The sequence below is a fragment of the Plectropomus leopardus genome, chromosome 13 (genome assembly GCF_008729295.1).
Source record: "Plectropomus leopardus isolate mb chromosome 13, YSFRI_Pleo_2.0, whole genome shotgun sequence".
In the NCBI taxonomy this organism is placed as follows: Eukaryota; Metazoa; Chordata; class Actinopteri; order Perciformes; family Serranidae; genus Plectropomus; species Plectropomus leopardus.
The window spans coordinates 27,561,880-27,580,105 of NC_056475.1; the positions used below are offsets into that span (position 1 = coordinate 27,561,880).

The 18,226-nt window shown below is 38.6% G+C and overlaps 1 protein-coding gene across 1 annotated transcript in view; it reads right to left on the minus strand.

Annotated features, from left to right (window-relative positions):
* Positions 1-17,663, minus strand: part of fgf11b (fibroblast growth factor 11b) — a 43,582-nt gene extending 25,919 nt beyond the window's left edge. The window contains exon 1 of the mRNA XM_042499385.1: positions 17,471-17,663. Within this exon, the coding sequence (XP_042355319.1) occupies positions 17,471-17,663 (193 nt within the window). The remainder of the gene's footprint in view (positions 1-17,470) is intronic.
* Between the last annotated feature and the right edge of the window lie 563 nt (positions 17,664-18,226).

Below are 18,226 nucleotides of genomic sequence, written 5' to 3' on the forward strand. Positions count from 1 at the left end.
CAGGTTGTGTCATAGAGTTTACACAGACTTTTGAAGTCCAGAAGATATATATCAGATATTCTTAGGAAGAACTCTTTTTGCAAGATCAATAGATGCTGCAATAAAGTGACTACTGATAATTTATTAACTCAAGAAAGTGGATTTACTAAACTACTCTTTGAAATTATTTTGAGTATCTTTCCATGTGTGCTCCATCTACTGTGAACTTGCAAAGCTCTTATTTTGGCTCTAATAGACGAATGCATCAACAAGGCTTCTAACAACATGCAAATTAACAAAATGTGCATAAGTGACTCGACTCAGTGTCATCACATAGCAGATACACCACCACATCCCATGCATATTCTGACAACTGCTCCCCTCTCACTGTCCTGACAGCATCTGTGTCTGCGTAATGCACACACACAGACACACACACACACACACATACATACACACACACACACACACTTGTTTTGCCATTGCGTATGAGTGATACAGCTTACCATGCTTCCCTTAGATTCATCACAAACTGTAAAGCCATGACTCACACTGAGCTTTACTCCCGGGGAGTGTGGTCTGCTCTGGCAATGTGCGCAGGCTGGTTTATATACAAGGCAGTTCTTGGGCTGCTCCTATCCTATGTATGAAATAGTTCACAGCAGAGTGCTGGACAGTACTCTTTATGGTCACAGGACTTTTGTATATGTAATCAGTACTAAATGTTTTTACTGAGTGGGAAAAGGGCTTTTTGGTACCCTCAGACTCTGATACAGTGCGGAATTTTTAAAACATGATTTGATGTCTGTGAATGCTTTTGAATCTGTTTCGAAAGACTTGGAGAAATAATTTTTGTGTGTAGGTTTGATCTGTGTGTACCTTAATATACTCTCCCCATCCACAAAATTTATAGGCTTTACTCATTTTGACAGTTATTATGTAAAAGCAATGCAATCGGCAAAGTAAATGTCGGTGTTGTACGGTTCTGAAAACCAAGCATACATCACATATTTATGTTAGTTGTTGTGTCACTGATACATTGAAACTTCATGTTCAAACAAATGCTGTGGTTAATGTGTTGCTGGGTTTAGGTGCAAAACCACTCGGTTATGGTTAGGAAAAGATCTTGTTTTGGCTATGAATTATCACTTTTGGTGAGCTTTTTTCCAGCTCAGTGGCTGGAAATGTACCAGGTTACTGATGGCTTGCTAGAAAGCAGCTGTTTTTGTTTTTTGTTGGTTTTGAAAAGTGTCCTGCAGCTCGCTGCCTACTTGGCTCGGTGATGCACCATCCACCATCACCTCCAATCCCCGTTGACAGTCAGCTCATACATATTATCTCACTTTAGACATGCTGATATGACACATGTGAAACTCACAAATATACAAATATACCAGATGTTTGAATAATGTGTGTCTTCATATATGGGTCTAGAGACATTTAAAAAAAAATCTTTCAATCTGCTGCAGGGGATGAATTAATGGAGTGCTAAAGAGATTTAGTATAACACTTCAATAAGTCAGAAAAATTGATGAGAGACGGGTTAGAAAGAGAATGACTGAAGCAGCAGGAGCCAAAACACTCCTTACTTTTAGTCTCAAATATAGCTCAATTTTCAATAATACAACTGGATAGTATCTTTCATCAGACCATTACTGGCTCTTAAATGCACACTTTTTTAACTCCACAACTTCAGTTTTAAGTATCAAGCCCAAACTGACCTTATGGAAATATATTTGTCTCAATATCATTTGTGTGGACAGATGAACAATACGTGTGTTAATGCAAAACCTGTAATCAATCAACTATTTTCAGATGGCATGTGATCGCCATGTAATTTGACACGTAATATTTCTAGAAGCTTTTTATTTTTTTTTACATTTTTTATTTTTTACAATCAGTGATAGGTTAATCATTGTCATTACTTGACACAGTGGGTATTTGTGTATGTAACGCATAGTCATAAATTAGCGTATTCAAATATTTTTTAAATTGTGGATTTTGTTTATGTATTTGCAGAGCCATACTCTATTTGTTAGTTTACCAATCTTTTTTTGTATTTGTAGAGGGTATCATCGGTGTTATTTTTCCAAGCTTCAGAAAGCTTCCTCCAGAGCCATGGAAGACATAATACACATGTTCTCACAGGCTGAGTTGTCCTTCCTGTGATAGCTAAGCTCAGCCTCATGTGTAAAATCACTGGAGTGTCCCTTTAAACTTAATGGTTTGTGTCCAAGCCACATAGGAGTGAGCACACATTAGTAGGCACGCCAACTTTTTTCCCCCTTCATAAGCCTTGGGGAAGTACACTGACAGATAGTGACACACTGTGACAGCAGTCTACCTCTGGTTGGATTAGCAAAGCACACAGAGTTGTTTACATGAGCAAAAAGCCTGTGTTTGTATCACGAGGATGTGTAGTGTGCACATGTAGTCTCCACTGCTCCACAGGGGTAAACAGAGAAGACGATAACTCGGAAAGCTTCTGACTCAAAGGTCATGTTTAGTGATTTGGGCATGTTAGGGCATACTTGTATTCAAACAGGAAGGGCATATTTTAGATGGCAGGGGCCAAAAGCATGCATGGTTTCATAAGACCATAATCCAAATGAATCTAATGTTTGAAGTAAATCATCTTATAATGCAGTAGTGGAAAGTTCTCTGAGTATTTTACTTAAGCACTTAAAGTTTTTGTGTGTGACTTTCACAGCATTAATGTTGCAGCAAACCACTGTTTGCTATGTAAAGACATAGTGGAGTAATGGCATCCTGAGCTGAGACTGAAGTCTCGCTGCCTGTGTGTGTGTTGTGTTTTCCTGTGATGTGAGGACGTCAACAGCAAAATATTTAAGCCTAAAACAACCAATTTTATTTATGTTAGGCAAAATTTTTACTTTTTGTGTAATGTGTTGTTTTTGACTTTATATGTTTACATTATTGCAGCTCATATAATGTTTTTATATATAAAAACTCCATAATCTTATACACACTTTATTCTGCTTTCATACCATAATTTGACAGACCGCCTTAGTGCAGAGTGGATCAGAGCAAATCCAGAAATCAGCACTCTTATGTGCTGAATTGAGAATTGATTTTAATGTTACTTGCACGTTGTTGCATCAGACTAAATAATGATAGTACCAAATGAAATAATGCATAATTCACAGGGGCCATTTTTCTATTTCTGTGTTTCTAATTTTGATAATTTGAGTACGTTTTGCTGGTAATACTTTGCTACTTTTACTTAAACAACGTTTTGAATGCTGGATTTTTACTGAGAGATTTTACATTGATGTATTGTTACTTTTAATTTTTTGAGTTTTTAAATAAAAGGTCTGAATACCACTGTTATAAATCACTAACAAGTACTCCCACGCAGTGTAAAGTGGAGTTGTGCCTTAATTATTGTCATTAATGGGTAACGTACAGAATGTCAGAAAATATTGAAAAATGCCCATTATAACTGCTCTGACTCTAACGTGTGGCATTTAAATTGCTTGCTTTATCTTATTAACATTCTGAAACCTAAAGATGTTTAATTTACCACCTGGACCTGAAAACTCAACGTTTGGCATTTTTGCTTGAAAAAATTAAAATATTTATTAATATATAAGTAGTTGCACATTTTTCTGCTGATCCTGTAATTATTCAATCAGCTAATCCTTTTAACTCATGTGTATGTTTTATATTAAATGTTTCACTACAGGCCTGGTGATTTGACATTAATGTGTGACAACAATGTGAGAACAAAGTCTCCCTGAGGGGCTTAAGAATGAAGCCATGTTACAAGACAAGTTTTTTTTTTTTTTTTGCATGAAAATGAAAAAGAAGAAAATGCATCCAAGTCCAAATAGGGAGTAGGATGACATTAGAATAGTGAAGGGAAATTAACCTGGTTGTTTTCAGGGTGAATTGGATATGTTTGACTTCTGCTCTGTTGAACAGACTTAGATTACAAACTCTTGTTAAGTTTTCCCCTGTGAGTATTATATTTTGATCATAATACAGTAAATACATCAAGACAAAAACTGTTCTCTTGAGCCAACTGAGACTGCTCATAATGATGATTAATTTGCCATATGTATCCTATCTGCTGTTAGTCACCTAGTGTGAGGTGCATCCCTGTTCTGTAGTTAAAGAAACAGAGAGGACTACACATTATTTTTCAGGGTGAGCACACCCACATCTGCCCTGCACAACTTTCACTAGCTGTGACAGAAACACAACCTGCAGCCTCGACAGTCCTGGGTATTTCCCGCCGAGAGGAGGTGTGCGACTACATTCATCACTCCTGGGACACGTGTGGGCTTGAGTGACAGAAAACATTCGCTGATCCAGGTCAGTGGAGTGTGGGTCAAAGAGAGCTCCCTGTCTGTTTATGTACATCAGCGCACAGGTGTTGTCAGCGCACCCACGAACATGTTGACTCATCAGCAGGCCCATTTCCAACTGACCTCTCAGCACATGAGCGAAAATATGACTTGCAGTTGACAAGCGGAAAAGCAGAGTGCCTTAAGGGATGTGGCTTTAAACGATAACTGTATATGCACTGTAGGTTGAATTTTACTCTGCCAGTGCTCAAAAATGCTTACATTATCACCTTTTATTGCAGATGATGTATGTGTAACTGTTGATCTAATTTTATGTTACGATTTATGTGACACAAAGTAAGTCTGAAAGGGAAATTCACAGTTTTTTTAAGGATGATGGTTCTTCCAGTTGACAGAGACATTTTTTTGCCTCTGCGCTGGTGATAGCCATGGCTGGATGCATAATGTATTTGGGTTTTCTTTCCCTCCCATTCTTGTGAACACAATATCAATGCCTTAACAGATGTTCACTTGGATTTCACAATGTACTTATTAGATTTTGGTGATCATAGGACAAAGTTCAAGGTCATTATGACCTTGTCTGTGTCATTCACCTGAACATGATAGTTCAAGAATGCTTTGAGGGATTTTTTTTTTTATTTATTTTTTATTTGGCACAAATGTATTGAATTTGGTGGTGCTCAAAGATCAGAGGTCAAATTTACCATTAGCTTGCATCCTACTTATACTTGTGAATGTGATATTTTAAACTTCTTGAGGAAATGTAATCAAAATTGGCACAAACATCCACAAGGTTGAACTGATCCAAAATTGATAGTCTAGGTCAAAGGTCAAGGTAACTGTGACCTTGTCTGTCACATTCTCATAAATGCGGTATCTCAAGAGCACATTGAATTGATTTCTTCAAATTTGGCACAAACATCTACTCGGACTCAACAATGAAGTGATTACAATTTGTGATCAAAGATCATTGTGACACTGAGTCCATTTACTTTTGTGAGTGTGATATCTAAAGATGGTCTGGAGGGAATTTTCTAAAATTTGGCACAAACATCCAACTTGACCTCACGAAACACGTTTGGCAATAATTCAAGGATTCATACACTAATTATGGCAAATTTTACACAAATGTAAATAACAGGATATAATGATGAAGTAATTGCATTTTATATTTAAAAAGATCAAAGGTCAACTTCACTGTGACTGATTATAATATTCTGCAAAAACACTCTTCTAGCCATTACTCAGCTTTATAACTCAGGGACATGAGAGAAGATATTTGGTCAGATACTGAATAGGTGACACTAATCTCGAAACTGCCAGGGGGAAGATGTGTGTGAAGCATCCATGTTTTCAAAGACATGGATGTAAACTGTAACTGCAACTTGATGAGTTCGCAGAGGCATATCACCACGAAGTGGTAATTGTAGGTTGTGGTTCTGTTATGCTGGGGAGTGGGGAGAAATATTAATTTGCAACTTTCAGACAGAGGTAAACAAATTATTAAGTGGTACAAGTTTTGTAAAAGCATGAGAGATTATAGCCATAAGAGCATTTTGTTTATTAAATTGGGTGCGCTGCTAATCCCAGCAGTAACCCGTCTACACAGGGATGCCCCTCATCAATTTACATTCAGCACTGATAATCATTTTAGAAATCACCTGAGGGAGACTGGAGCCTGGTGTTACAGTACAACCATTCGCACTGCAATTATGTGTGTGTCTGTATAAATGAGGTCAATGCACATAAGAACCCAAGGTAATCACTTCATGCATCGCAGCTGCCATCAAGGACACTTAAACCCTTCGCCGCAATGTAATTGCTCTGAAAAATAAGCAGTGGTTGAGGTTTATCGCTAATCAGCGTGGTGTACGGCTTGGTGTTGGTTATCATTACACTAATGTATTTATCTGGCTCGATTTGAGCTCAGTATGTCGCTCGCTGATCTCCCTCTCGCCGAGCTCCCCTTGATAAGGTTGGAGGTAATTACTGGGGCCTGCATGACTGAGCAGCCAAGGGCATTTCTTCTTCTGCTCTGGCCGCACCAAACAACAGGGGTTTTCCTTGGCTTATATTTTCAGGACTCCCTGACTCTGCCCTCCCTTCTCACCTCTTTCTCTAGCTCTCACTCTTTGCGTATGCATGCATGCTTACAGTACATGTGTGATTGCATCCAAGCGTGCACACGTGTGCTGCATATATGCAAGAAAAGGGAGTCTGTCTCTTGTGTAGTGTTTGATTCTGCTTCTAATGAAAGAACATCGTTCCTCCTTTTTTTTTTTCATTTCTAAACTGGGCCATGAGCTACGGTGCTGCTAGTACTGTAATTATCAACCTTGTGGGAAGATAGAGGGGAAGAGACGGAGAGGAGCAAAGGAGGGAATGAAGTCGTGAAAGCTAGTTAACAACACAGAAGCGAGACTGAGGAATGTTTGTCCAGAAATAAAAAAATGGAAGGACAGCAAGAGGAAGAGAAAGGGCTAATGATGGGAAGAGATACAAAGATACAGTGCGACACAGACGTGAGAGGAGATAGGGGAAGACAGATTGAAAAAGGATGTTTTAGAGGAGGACGAAGAGGGATAGCTGGACCAGGGTGAGGTTAAAGGAATAGGAATGAATGAGGTGTCACATCACCCGCAGCTCCAACAATGGCCTCTTGATTTAAATTCAAGGCTTCATAAATCATTTCATGTGACAATGGCAGTTCACATAAGTGAGACGGAGTTATTGCTGCTTATTAATGGTGCTGACAAGAACATGTCAAACACGAGCAGAAGCATATTGGAGTCACACTGCTACCCTGACACACATTAAATATTCACATATGTGCTTCATTAGCATTATGACAGGTACATATCAGTGACAGTTAACAACATCCTCAGCACATCAGACAAACAGCAGCCTCACAGCTTCATCAATAACATTGTAGCACCAAATTTGATTTTGTCATGTTAAAATTTCCAAAACCACCAAGCCCAACAGCTCTCCAGCACCTCTCACCTATCCTCATCCCCCATGGACCCTCCAGCAAGGACACAAATAGGCACTTTAATATATGCAGTACAAACAAACACAAACATCCCTCTGCACTCCCACAGGCATCCGGACCTCTGTCAGATCGTGTGATGATCACACAAGTAAACAAACAACTAAGCTAAACAGCACAGTGACGGACAACAAAGGATTCACAACGTGAACATTGATTTGCACGCCGAAACACTTTGATATAGTCCTTACATGGTGCGCTTTTCCCACGCAGAAGAAGAAGAAAGTCATGAGTAGAGACGCTGATGAGCTGGGAGGAGAGGATCCATTGTAGATTTCAGCAAAACATCGTCTGAGATCAAGTTAAGCTGACATAGTTTTCAATACTCCCATAAATAGGTTTGAACAAATGAATGTACAGTACATATGTGCAAACATGGAAGCCAGTGAGCAAAGCACAAACTAGATGTTATATCAAACATAACAGGTTTGCAGAAATGTTTGTATTTTCCGATGAGATTTGGGGAGCATTGGTATTTTCAGAATCATAAGATTTATATATAGAGCTACATTCCACAGCCTGTTCTCCGCCTGATAAGTCACTTCCTGTTCTGTGAATCATGAGTGAATGGTGTATCCTTTGGGGTAGCCGAGGGATGCACCCAGCAGCCAAAGGTTGGTCAGCGGTGTGGAAGCTGGTCTGGTGCCAGTCTCGAGTACTCTTTTTGCTCTGTTCTGTCGACCTGTCACTGCAAAGAGAAGTTCTGCCATTGATTTAATGATCCTTACCTCCAAAGGTCATCACATGTAAATGTAAAAGAAGATCTATACCAGCTGCACTTTCTAAATGTTGTAGGTCCCACGACTGAACGGTGCTTGTCACAATAGCCTACAGGACCTAAAAATGATGAGGGTCATGATGCGTTGGTGCGTTGCTGCTATTTTAAATGACAAATATTCAAGATGTTCTGCTTTTAAAAAAAAAAAGAAAAAAGTGAAACGCAAGGTTGAAACCAGAATCAGACCAAGCACTACCAAAAGTCGTACTGCAGTCTGGACCTGGACCAAGGTAATGAGAATGATCATTTTTATGTGCAGCACGGTGGTGTGTTGGTTAGCACTGTCGCCTCACAGCAAGAGGGTATCAGTTTTGTTACAGTACTCAACTCTCTTGTAAAAGATATTTTGATCTGAAAGAGATGACCTGATTAACAAATGTAATATATGATGGACACTTGAATTAACACTGACAAACTGCATTCTGCTTATTTAAACACTGTCATGTGAGATTATAATCTGGCATTTCAGTAAAATACTGATACTAATAACTATGATAGTAGCATATTAATGTGCATACTGTCTGTACACGTGAACATATGTGCACTTTAGCATTTTTGAAGTTAAATTAACAAAATCAGTAACATAAAAAAAGGTTCAAGAAGACTATATAAATAAGGGCAAAGACAGAAGAAGAGTTTTTTTCATGTTACAGGATTACCAAATTCTATGTTATATATTTATTCTATTTCTTACATCTTTCTTCAAATATATGTATTTGGTTTCTAATTCTCATAGTAATCTTCTCCATTTCATATATTTAATTCACAAGATCGTTCCATTTATGATTATTTAAGTTTTCATTTTTCTAACCAATGTCTTATTTATTTATTTTTTTAAATTATTGCTACCCTTATATTAAAAACAAATCTGAATCTTTCTTCTCAATTTCTTCTGGTATTTTCCCTAGAGGTACACATCTTTTTTTTGTATGAGTAGCAGAAGGAGTACTTCCTGGTTCTGTTGCACTCTCTGCAATCTCCCGCTCGTGCCCTTCCTCGTCTCTCTTCCTCAAACCTCTCCTTCTCCTCGTCTTCTCATCATTACCTCTATAGGTGTCCTCCATCCTCACTGTCTTCCTCTTGTTAGTGGTAAATTCAATCTGTCCTTGTCAGCTTTAATCACAGCATCCACAGATTCAATTTAGCAGGTGTGTGTGGGAGGTTAAGGTGGTATCTTCAAGACGAGGGGAAACAAAAGTGGCTTCTTTGTACACACATCCTTCCACCTCCACACTTTGAATAAGACTTAGGGCCATTGTCAACATCCTCTCCACAGCTCAATATCTTTTCCAAAGCCAACTCTAAACTGCAACTGCAGTAATACTCATAGAAAAAGTCGCTGATCCCCCTGATCCCCTCATGTCCACTGACTTTATTTGCTGAGTGTCTAAAGAGCGTCGGCAACCCAGAGACATAAAGTTAGATAAACCTTCAAAATTGAAAGAAATGCATGAATAAATCCCTTAATCTCTAATGGATTTTTACTTCATATAAGACAAGCTAAAAGATTAGAGTTAAAAAAATGTTGTTGTTTCATTCTGGTTTAATCTGATATGTACATCTTGGAGAAAGTTTAAGGGATTAACTAGATCACCTAGTTCATGAACAGCTGCGTCCCCATGCCCGTTATTTGACACTGGATCCTGTATTTAAGTTCCCTCTGATGAAAAAAGGGTTGCTCAAAGTTGGAAATCCCCAGATGACCTCAACAGCAATCAGCAACTAATCTTTTGTTTGTCCTGTTTAGACAAACAGAGAGCTGTTGTTTCTTGGAGATCTCTCAATTTTAGATTAGGGCTCAAAACCGTCTGCACTAAACTGTGCCAGAGCACTTTATGAAATTTTGTTGGTAAGTTTAAAACATCTTGGTATACTGGTTTGCTATACGATGATGAAGCACTCTAGTTTATAGAAGCTGGCAATTTGAAAAATGACAAAGAGGGAAATTGTAGACAGGTGGCTGATGAAGTCTGTGAGAAACAAAAACTGTTATTAAAATTATATGCACAAATGAAACTTTATGATGGCCTGTTTCTTCAATAACATTCCAAGAAGCGTGGCGATGGATGTTCAAAACATTAGCAGGTTTATTTCTATTGCAGCCACCCCACTAGCCGTCATTATTTCCAAATGAAGGAGATGTAGGCGTGTTATAGAGCGATAATGGAAATGCAAGCCCCTTATACATGGGACTGGCCACGTATGAGGGATATCTGGGAGGTTATAGTTCACGATTTCACAGAGAAATTCTGGATTCAAAACTTTCGGATGATCCACTCAACTTTTTAAGAATTACTTGATGCAATAACACCTCTTGTGGCGTCTGCTGCATCATGCTTGAGGGAGCCACTTCCTACTGACAAGCACATAGCCATAGCATCATGTGACGTAAAAAAGTGAAATTGTTTTTATTGTATTTTTGCAAAATATTGCTTTTTCAAGTTTCCTGAAATACAGCTTCATGCAAGCGTCAGGTTTTTTTTTTAAAATTGACGTGTTTCCATTAGTCCTATTTTCTTTTCACAGTTTCAATTTGTGCAATTTGATGGTAAATAAAAATTGGCCAAGTTGCCTGCAGGGTTGCCGCCAGATATACTTGTGAAAATTTGATGGCGGTACACCCAAACATAACCACGTGTTCTTAATGAAAGTATCTACCAAACTGCAAAATGCCGATGCTGAATGCACTGTGCATCTTCCCCCTCTCTTCTCCTCTCTCTTTCTCTTTTCTGTTTGTCATAATTGTAATTAAATTATTATTTACGACATCTATTGCACGTCTGTGTCTGCCCTGGAAGAGGGATCTCTCATCAGCCTGTGCTGCTCTTCCTGAGGTTTCTTCACACCCATTGACTTGAAGCACGAGATAGAACATGTAGGCTATACTTAAAAAAAAAAGTAACCCAGACCATAATCTTCCCCTTAGTCAGAGTGCTCTTGTTGCCTTAAATCCCCGAAAATGTTATCTATAACATGAATGCCTGATGTTTAAGTAAGGAAAGTTGAAGTTTTGGGTAAAAAGCTTCATCAGGACAGTGTCTATATGGTTTGATCAGATTTGATTTGCAGTGGCAAACATTCCCAGCGACCCGCCGAGCAGCCCACCGTTTGATCATAATGTGATGACACATCACAGTGTGTCATCACACAAACATTTTGGTAAAAAAAACATTGAAATAAAAACATTTTTGGGATATCATGGTTGGTTCACTGAAGGATGTGACATCAGCTTTTTCCAGCTGAGCCCTGCCCACTTCAAACAAGTCTGTAGCGCTTTGACCAATAATATATAGAATAAATGAAATAATAAATAAATAAAATGTAGAAAACTCTTCTGTGAAATAACCCAAAAGTGTTTTAGGTTTGATAGAAAATTGTGTTTATTAGGGAGCATAACAGCCTCCCTACAACATGCATGTGGTATGAGAACACAGCACATGTTAAAATAAAAAAAACAAATAAAAAAAACTCATGTGGCTTAACTTGCAAATAATGTGTGAATGTTCTCCACCTATCACAGACATACTCACCTAACTTAACTTTACCTGCAACAGTTATTAAATTGAAGAAAAAATGTTTAGCTTTCAATCAAACAAAAGAAAAAAAAAACACCTGCTTTCTGGACGGGTTGTTAAACAAGAGGAACTCTGTGTCTGAGGGAAGCCGTTTTGCAGTGACACTTCATATCAGCCCTGTGGTGTCCCATCTCATGTTCTCCACATGCTGCCTCTATGACAGTCTGATTCACAGCTCTTTTCAGTCCCACCCACCTCCCCTTTAATCCACTGCTGTATCTCCCTGCCTCCCTCTCTGTGTTTTTGATTACCTCTTTATCTGTGTCCTCCCACCTCCACCTTTTTGATACAATTTCACTTCCACAATTTCATCTTCACTTTTCTCTTTAAACCTCTGTTTACCTCAGGACACTTGCCGTCCCTCTCTGTCTCTCTGTCTCTCTGTCTCTCTGTCTCTCTCTCTCTCTCTCTCTCTGACCCCTGTCACAGTCAGTAAAGTTCTGATGAGAAGCTACCTAACACTGCATTGTCTGATCAGGTGTTGTTGAGTAAGCGAGTTTCGAGGCCCCGATCTCTTGGGGTCAGCTTAATGCTATCCTCTGCTGGATCTCTCCTTGTAACCCGGTCTGCCGCTCGGCAGCTGGGGCCTTCACTCGTGCCCCGACTGCCGACTGGCCCCTCGGATGCTTACTCCTACAACATACTACAGTGCGCCACCATGCCAAACAGCCCACACAATGCTACAAGATGTCTAGGTCTGCACTATATTTGCATGCATTAGTTTCTAATGACTCAGCTAATAGTGTTGCTATTTTTAATGCATACTTGTGTTTCTACAGTGAACTACTGTAAAGTCTAGTGACATTTCTCTTCTACCAACGCTGTCAAAATAATTTTTTCTTTATATCACACTTAGAGTTAAATGTTTGCTTATCAAATTCCATGCACACATGTTTAATGCTACGATTGTGAGCTCATTTGCTCTAACTTAGAGAAAGGTGATCCACAGGGGCAAGCAGCTCGATATCCCTCCCTTTCAAGCCAGATTCCACCTTGAACAAACTAAGAGGGTGATTATTGATTAATTGCTATACATTAATGAGCTGAATTGATCTGAAAAGAGGGCAGCGGTGCAGATCACTGACAGTGGGGGAGTTTTCTCATTGGTCAGGCCGGCACTTGTAGGGGTTTGCCTGTGTAGTAAGGGACAGGACAGGACACCTAGAGGGTGATGAGGAGGGTAGAGGCAGGTATATTTATGCAGATTCTAGGCTTTGTCATGGATCTAATCCAGTGTGAGCTTTGTGCCAACCACATGTACAAACAGCAGGGTTTATGTCCGTCCCTATCATTTCACTGGCCCGTTGCTTTATGGCAGTAGTTAGAATAGCTTATGTGTGCTGGTGTGATGCTAATATGACAGCTGAGGAAAAACTCTTAAAAAATACAGCTGGTGGAGAATCTGCAGAATCCTGTGATGGCTGTGCTGTGTGGAGAAAATATATTATGTAAGGGGTGTCACGATTTTAATTCTAAATCATAAATCGATCAAAATGAGCTTTTCAGTTTTGATCACTGAAATCAAAAGCAGGATCTGTGAATCTCCCTGTTTGTTCTTTCTTCTACATCCCCATCTACTTGTTTGCATTCAACAAAAAAATAACAACACTTAAAGGATGACACAGTGTAGCTTACTGGTAGCCTGCGGGTGCACTTTTCAAAACCAACAACAATGAACGTGTCGTTGATAGAAAAACTACAGTTCATAGGCTATGCTTCACGCAGGTACACCTCAGTCATTGCAACTAACACAGCAGTGAACGACTTGCTGATTTGACTGGAAAAATAAGCAGGATTTGATAGCTTTCTGGCCCAAGCTCTTATTGTAAGGAACCCTTCTTCAATGGCTGTTGTTCCCAAGTAACTGGTGAAAGTAGTTATTTTTTGTTACATCTAAAAAAAATATTTAAATTTGACCTTAGTGTGGTACTTTCGCCCCAAAATATGGCTGTGATAACACCATGTATTCTATCTACAAGGAAGAGGAATTTGAAAATGCAAGTGCAAAGCAAAAAAAAAAAACCAATTAGCTACTGATCTTTAAAACTTAAAACTCCATGGTCTAACAATGGCATAGCTGTCAGTGCTTCAAAAAAAGTTTAAATTGAAAATTAAAGCGAATGGTGACCTTAAAGTTCAAAGTTGAATTTAATCGTGGAATTGGAGTATTTAGCAGCCTTATGCATGTATTTTCTGGTAACAAGGTATTCATTTGTGGAAATGATAGACTATTGTGTTAATATCTTACAGAATGTATATGCACTTCTTTTGCATGAATGTGGAGGCATAATTTCTAATACAAGAAGAGTAACACTTGTTACCTGTGTTTAAAGCAACATTATGAAGCTTTTTCACCTTAAAAAAGCAGTTTGGAAGTCTATCTAAACACTAACTTAACACTAGAGCGCACAAGTATGTATCGTAATAAGCAGCTTGCACAGTTGACTTCTATGGTCATGTTTTTGGTGAGCTACTACACATGGGTGCATGCACACACAAGCATAACATGCACATTAACAAATGGAACCTAAATGTTTTTTGTATCACCAAAAAAAAAAAAAATTAAGCTTGAATACTCTAAACAGCTGGGGACTTCTCAATTACAATTGTAACCGTAAAATCAGCTGAAATCTTTATTTTCACCTGCCTACGTCCCTTTTTTATATCTTACACATTTAACCAAGACTGATGGAACAGATGTGATAGGACCTTTTTGTTGTCAGGGTTAGGGTAGTTTTTAGGGTCACTGGTTAGTCTTAGGAGCTTTGTAGGCCTGTTACTGTATAATACATGCACTTTCTTTTTCTTCAATCTAAACAACGTGTCAGTAAACACATACTTCAAATACCATCTGCTCAGTGTCTGGGCCTGTATTGTCAAGCTTCAGATTGGTGTCCCATTTCCCATCTCAATTACGTCTCATGAATTGCACTCATATTTTAACGATTGTTTTTTTGTTTTAATAAACTGAAACTGAAAGCTTATGTCATGTCACACACTGCCTTATAGCGCAAACAGCAAATGGAGTGTCAGAACAAACCGAGAGACTGAAAGTAATCTTATAATGATCATAAGTGTAACTTGATGTGAGCGTAGAGCCTTTTTTCATTCATGTCCACAGTCCGCTTCTTGCAACTACAACACCAGAGGAACAGCTGGTGTTATTACATAAACAACTTAAGGCCAGTTTAATAAAAAGCAGGGATTGGCTACACAGACACAAATTAATGGTTCAAGTACACTTTTTTTCTGAGAAGTAGCTATAAAATTACAGGATGTTGTCGTTGACCTGTATGCTCGGTACTACAGCAATGGTATATGACTTAATAATAGAAGGTGCAAACACCTCTTTATATGGCTATTACCTAACAACACCACAAATGCCACTAGAAAAGCAAGACCATGTTTCTCATCCCCAGACAAATTTCAGGTGGAGCTTTCTGCCAGTCTCATAATAAATATTGTACAGTATCTTATCTACAGTACATCAGTCTTTACACCATGCCGTGGACTTCAAAGTTTTTGAGTCACAATTCTGTTTGAAGCGTAGTAGACATACGTGAACACAGTGGTGCAGAATGAAATGAAAGTCCTCATCAAGCACAAAGCTCTGCTCATCGCTCATCATTCTCACGTTCAATCTGCTCAGATGCAGTGTTTAGCTCGGGGGGGGGGGCAGGCACTCCAAATTCACAGTTTCTTCTCCCAATCAGCCATGAAAGCACGCGGCCTCTTTATGAAGGATGTTTGTTCAGCGACATTTCTGTAATATGCATAATTTAACTTAAGCATACTACACTTGCTAATTGTGCACGAATAAGGCAAAACAGTTCTCAGTGATGAATTAAATAATTCAGCTGTCTAGCAGTCACACCAAAGGAGTAAAGAATACTGTGCAAATAAACGAAGATATTACATTACTCTCCCTGCTGAATTAATGTAACAGTGCATGAAGGGGGGGGGGGCTGTTATAGAAAGGAATACACAGGGGTTTACATATTAAGAAATGAAACAAAAAAAAGATAAGTAGGCATTTTATCATTTATGAATAGTAATATGAAACAAGGACATAAAAACACACACTGCACCCATAGGCACAACATCAAGGAGATGGTATACTTTCAAAAGGGCTAATTTGTGTTGTGGCACATTTTTCTTTTCCATTGACAAGAGAGAAGGTGATGCTGGCAACACATCACATAATTCTCCATTCAGAGCCTCAGTGTTTAAGTTCTGCTTTCAAAGAGGAAGTACATCAGAGAAGCTGACAGAGTTACCCAGCACAGGAGTACTTTTACACACTGTTGGTTGTGTGGCTGGTGCGGATGTCAAGATAGCACAACTGTAAGATTTAATTTTGAAAGAAAAGTTGATATGCCAATGTATGATTGCCCAGTCTGCCATTTGTTTTTCAGTTTTGTAATTTTTGTGATAAACAATATAGACATTTTGTCATTGTTTCCAGCACAAATTATACATATAGACCAAAAAAATTAGACAGATTTTTGAGGCTAAAAAAACACTATTCATACAAATAGATAATCCATCTAAACAATATCCCTTTGTAGTTTTCCTAATCAATTTCCAAATCAAAATTTTAGTAAAACAATAGATTTTACATTTTGTACTTGTGTGGGTGTGCCAGTGCGGATTTGTGTCGCTGGATGCTGCATGAATGAAATTCATAAATGGAATAGCATATTAATAACTATGTTTTCATTAGTGTATAATCACCTGAAAATAGAGTGTTTTTTTTAAATATATATATATATATATATATATATATATATATATATATATATATATATATATATACCTTAGAATGAGCTTTTTTTTATCTACATATGCAATGGGTCCTCTTTTGTGTGGAGTCTGCCATGTTGTTTCTACAGTATCCCAGATAGGACAAACCAAACACTGCCTCTAGATTGGGCCATTTGCCTTTGTCAACATAGTTATCCAAAACACTTTGCACAGTTTCACTTGGGAAGTTTCAGTTGGTTGCCATCTGTAACCTCACCGCTGGATGGCACTAAATCCTGCACACTAGACCTTTAGCCATCTGTTAGCATTCTTTTTCCAGTTATTTCCTCCCATTGCATGCAGTCACGTGTACATGGTAATTGGTAACTGAAATGTGTACAGATGCCTTGAATTCCACAATCTTCTAATGTGCATAAAACCAGAGAGAGTAGTTAGACTGCAATAAACAGTTATTGAGTTCATTTCAAAATTTATTGTTCCTACAGGTCTCTACATAATTACATGTTTGGGGATGCTAAAGCTCCATGAGGTGTGTGGAAAGTCAATCGGGCTGCGTTTATACAACAACTTGTTTTATTTGCACTCTGCAGAGCTGAGGGCAGCAGCCGCCATTGGTCAGTGTATCAAACAGGTAAAGCTGCAAGAGGTGGCTACTACTAGATAGATAGATATTAAGTGTATAACTTTTAATGTTAATTCTATAGCAAACAAATTGAATGTGATAAAAAAAAAAATGATATAAAAAAAAAGCTCTGGCAGGTTTTTGATTGACTAAAAAAACCAGTGGAACTGTTTTTTTTTTTTTTTTTAAATGAGTCTATATCACACAACTAAACTAAATAATTATTAATTAAGATGTAGATGTAATTCAAAATTAAAATTCATTAGCTCATTTTTTTACTTGTTTTATGAATATTTAAGCTTTAATATCCAGCCAAAAATGAGCAAGAAAAGAAACAAGCAGAAAAAGACGAAAACAATAGCGGTGACTCACCCGGTCTTTTCTCATTCCGACCTTTTCGACCCCCGCATAGTCGCACTTTGGAGATCAGGACCAGGATCTGTTTCTGGCACAAGGACTTGTTGCTCTTAGGACAGGGCTTGCGCTTGTTGGCTACCGGTCGGTTGGCTTGGTCGTCCTTGACCGCCCGTTTCTGTCTAATGAGAGAGCTGGCGAGAGCTGCCATCTTCCCCCCCTCTCACCTTTGGGAGGGGGGTGTCTTCCTTCCCACTACCCCTGTTTTGCTGGTTTGGCTTTTGCTTTTTCTCCAAAAAAAACTAGAGTAGGACAGACAGTTTAGAGAAACCCCCACAGGGGAGACAAGGGGCGTCTAAGTGGGTTAACAGGGAAGAGTTTAGTTTGAGGGTTCCCTTGGAGAGGGAAGAGATGCAAGTTCACCTGCAGTCCAATGTGAAGCCTCCACGCTGACCGAAAATAAAAATCTGACACTAAGAGAGCACACGAAAAAGTGCCACAGTCACATTTTCAGTTTTTAGAACAACAGGATAGAATGACTGACTTTAAAAAAAAAGGATGGAGACAAATCTCTACCCCTCTTCCCCACTCATCTTTCACATTAAAATGCACCAATTTCAAAAATATTCTATTGCAAAATAACTAACCTACTTAGACGAGACAACACCAAAGAGATGGAGCTCAATTTATTCTACATATAAAAACACTTTTACTGAAGAAAAGTGGCATCATTTTGAATGCTAGGAAGCTTGTAAAAGCGCCAGAGAAATCAAA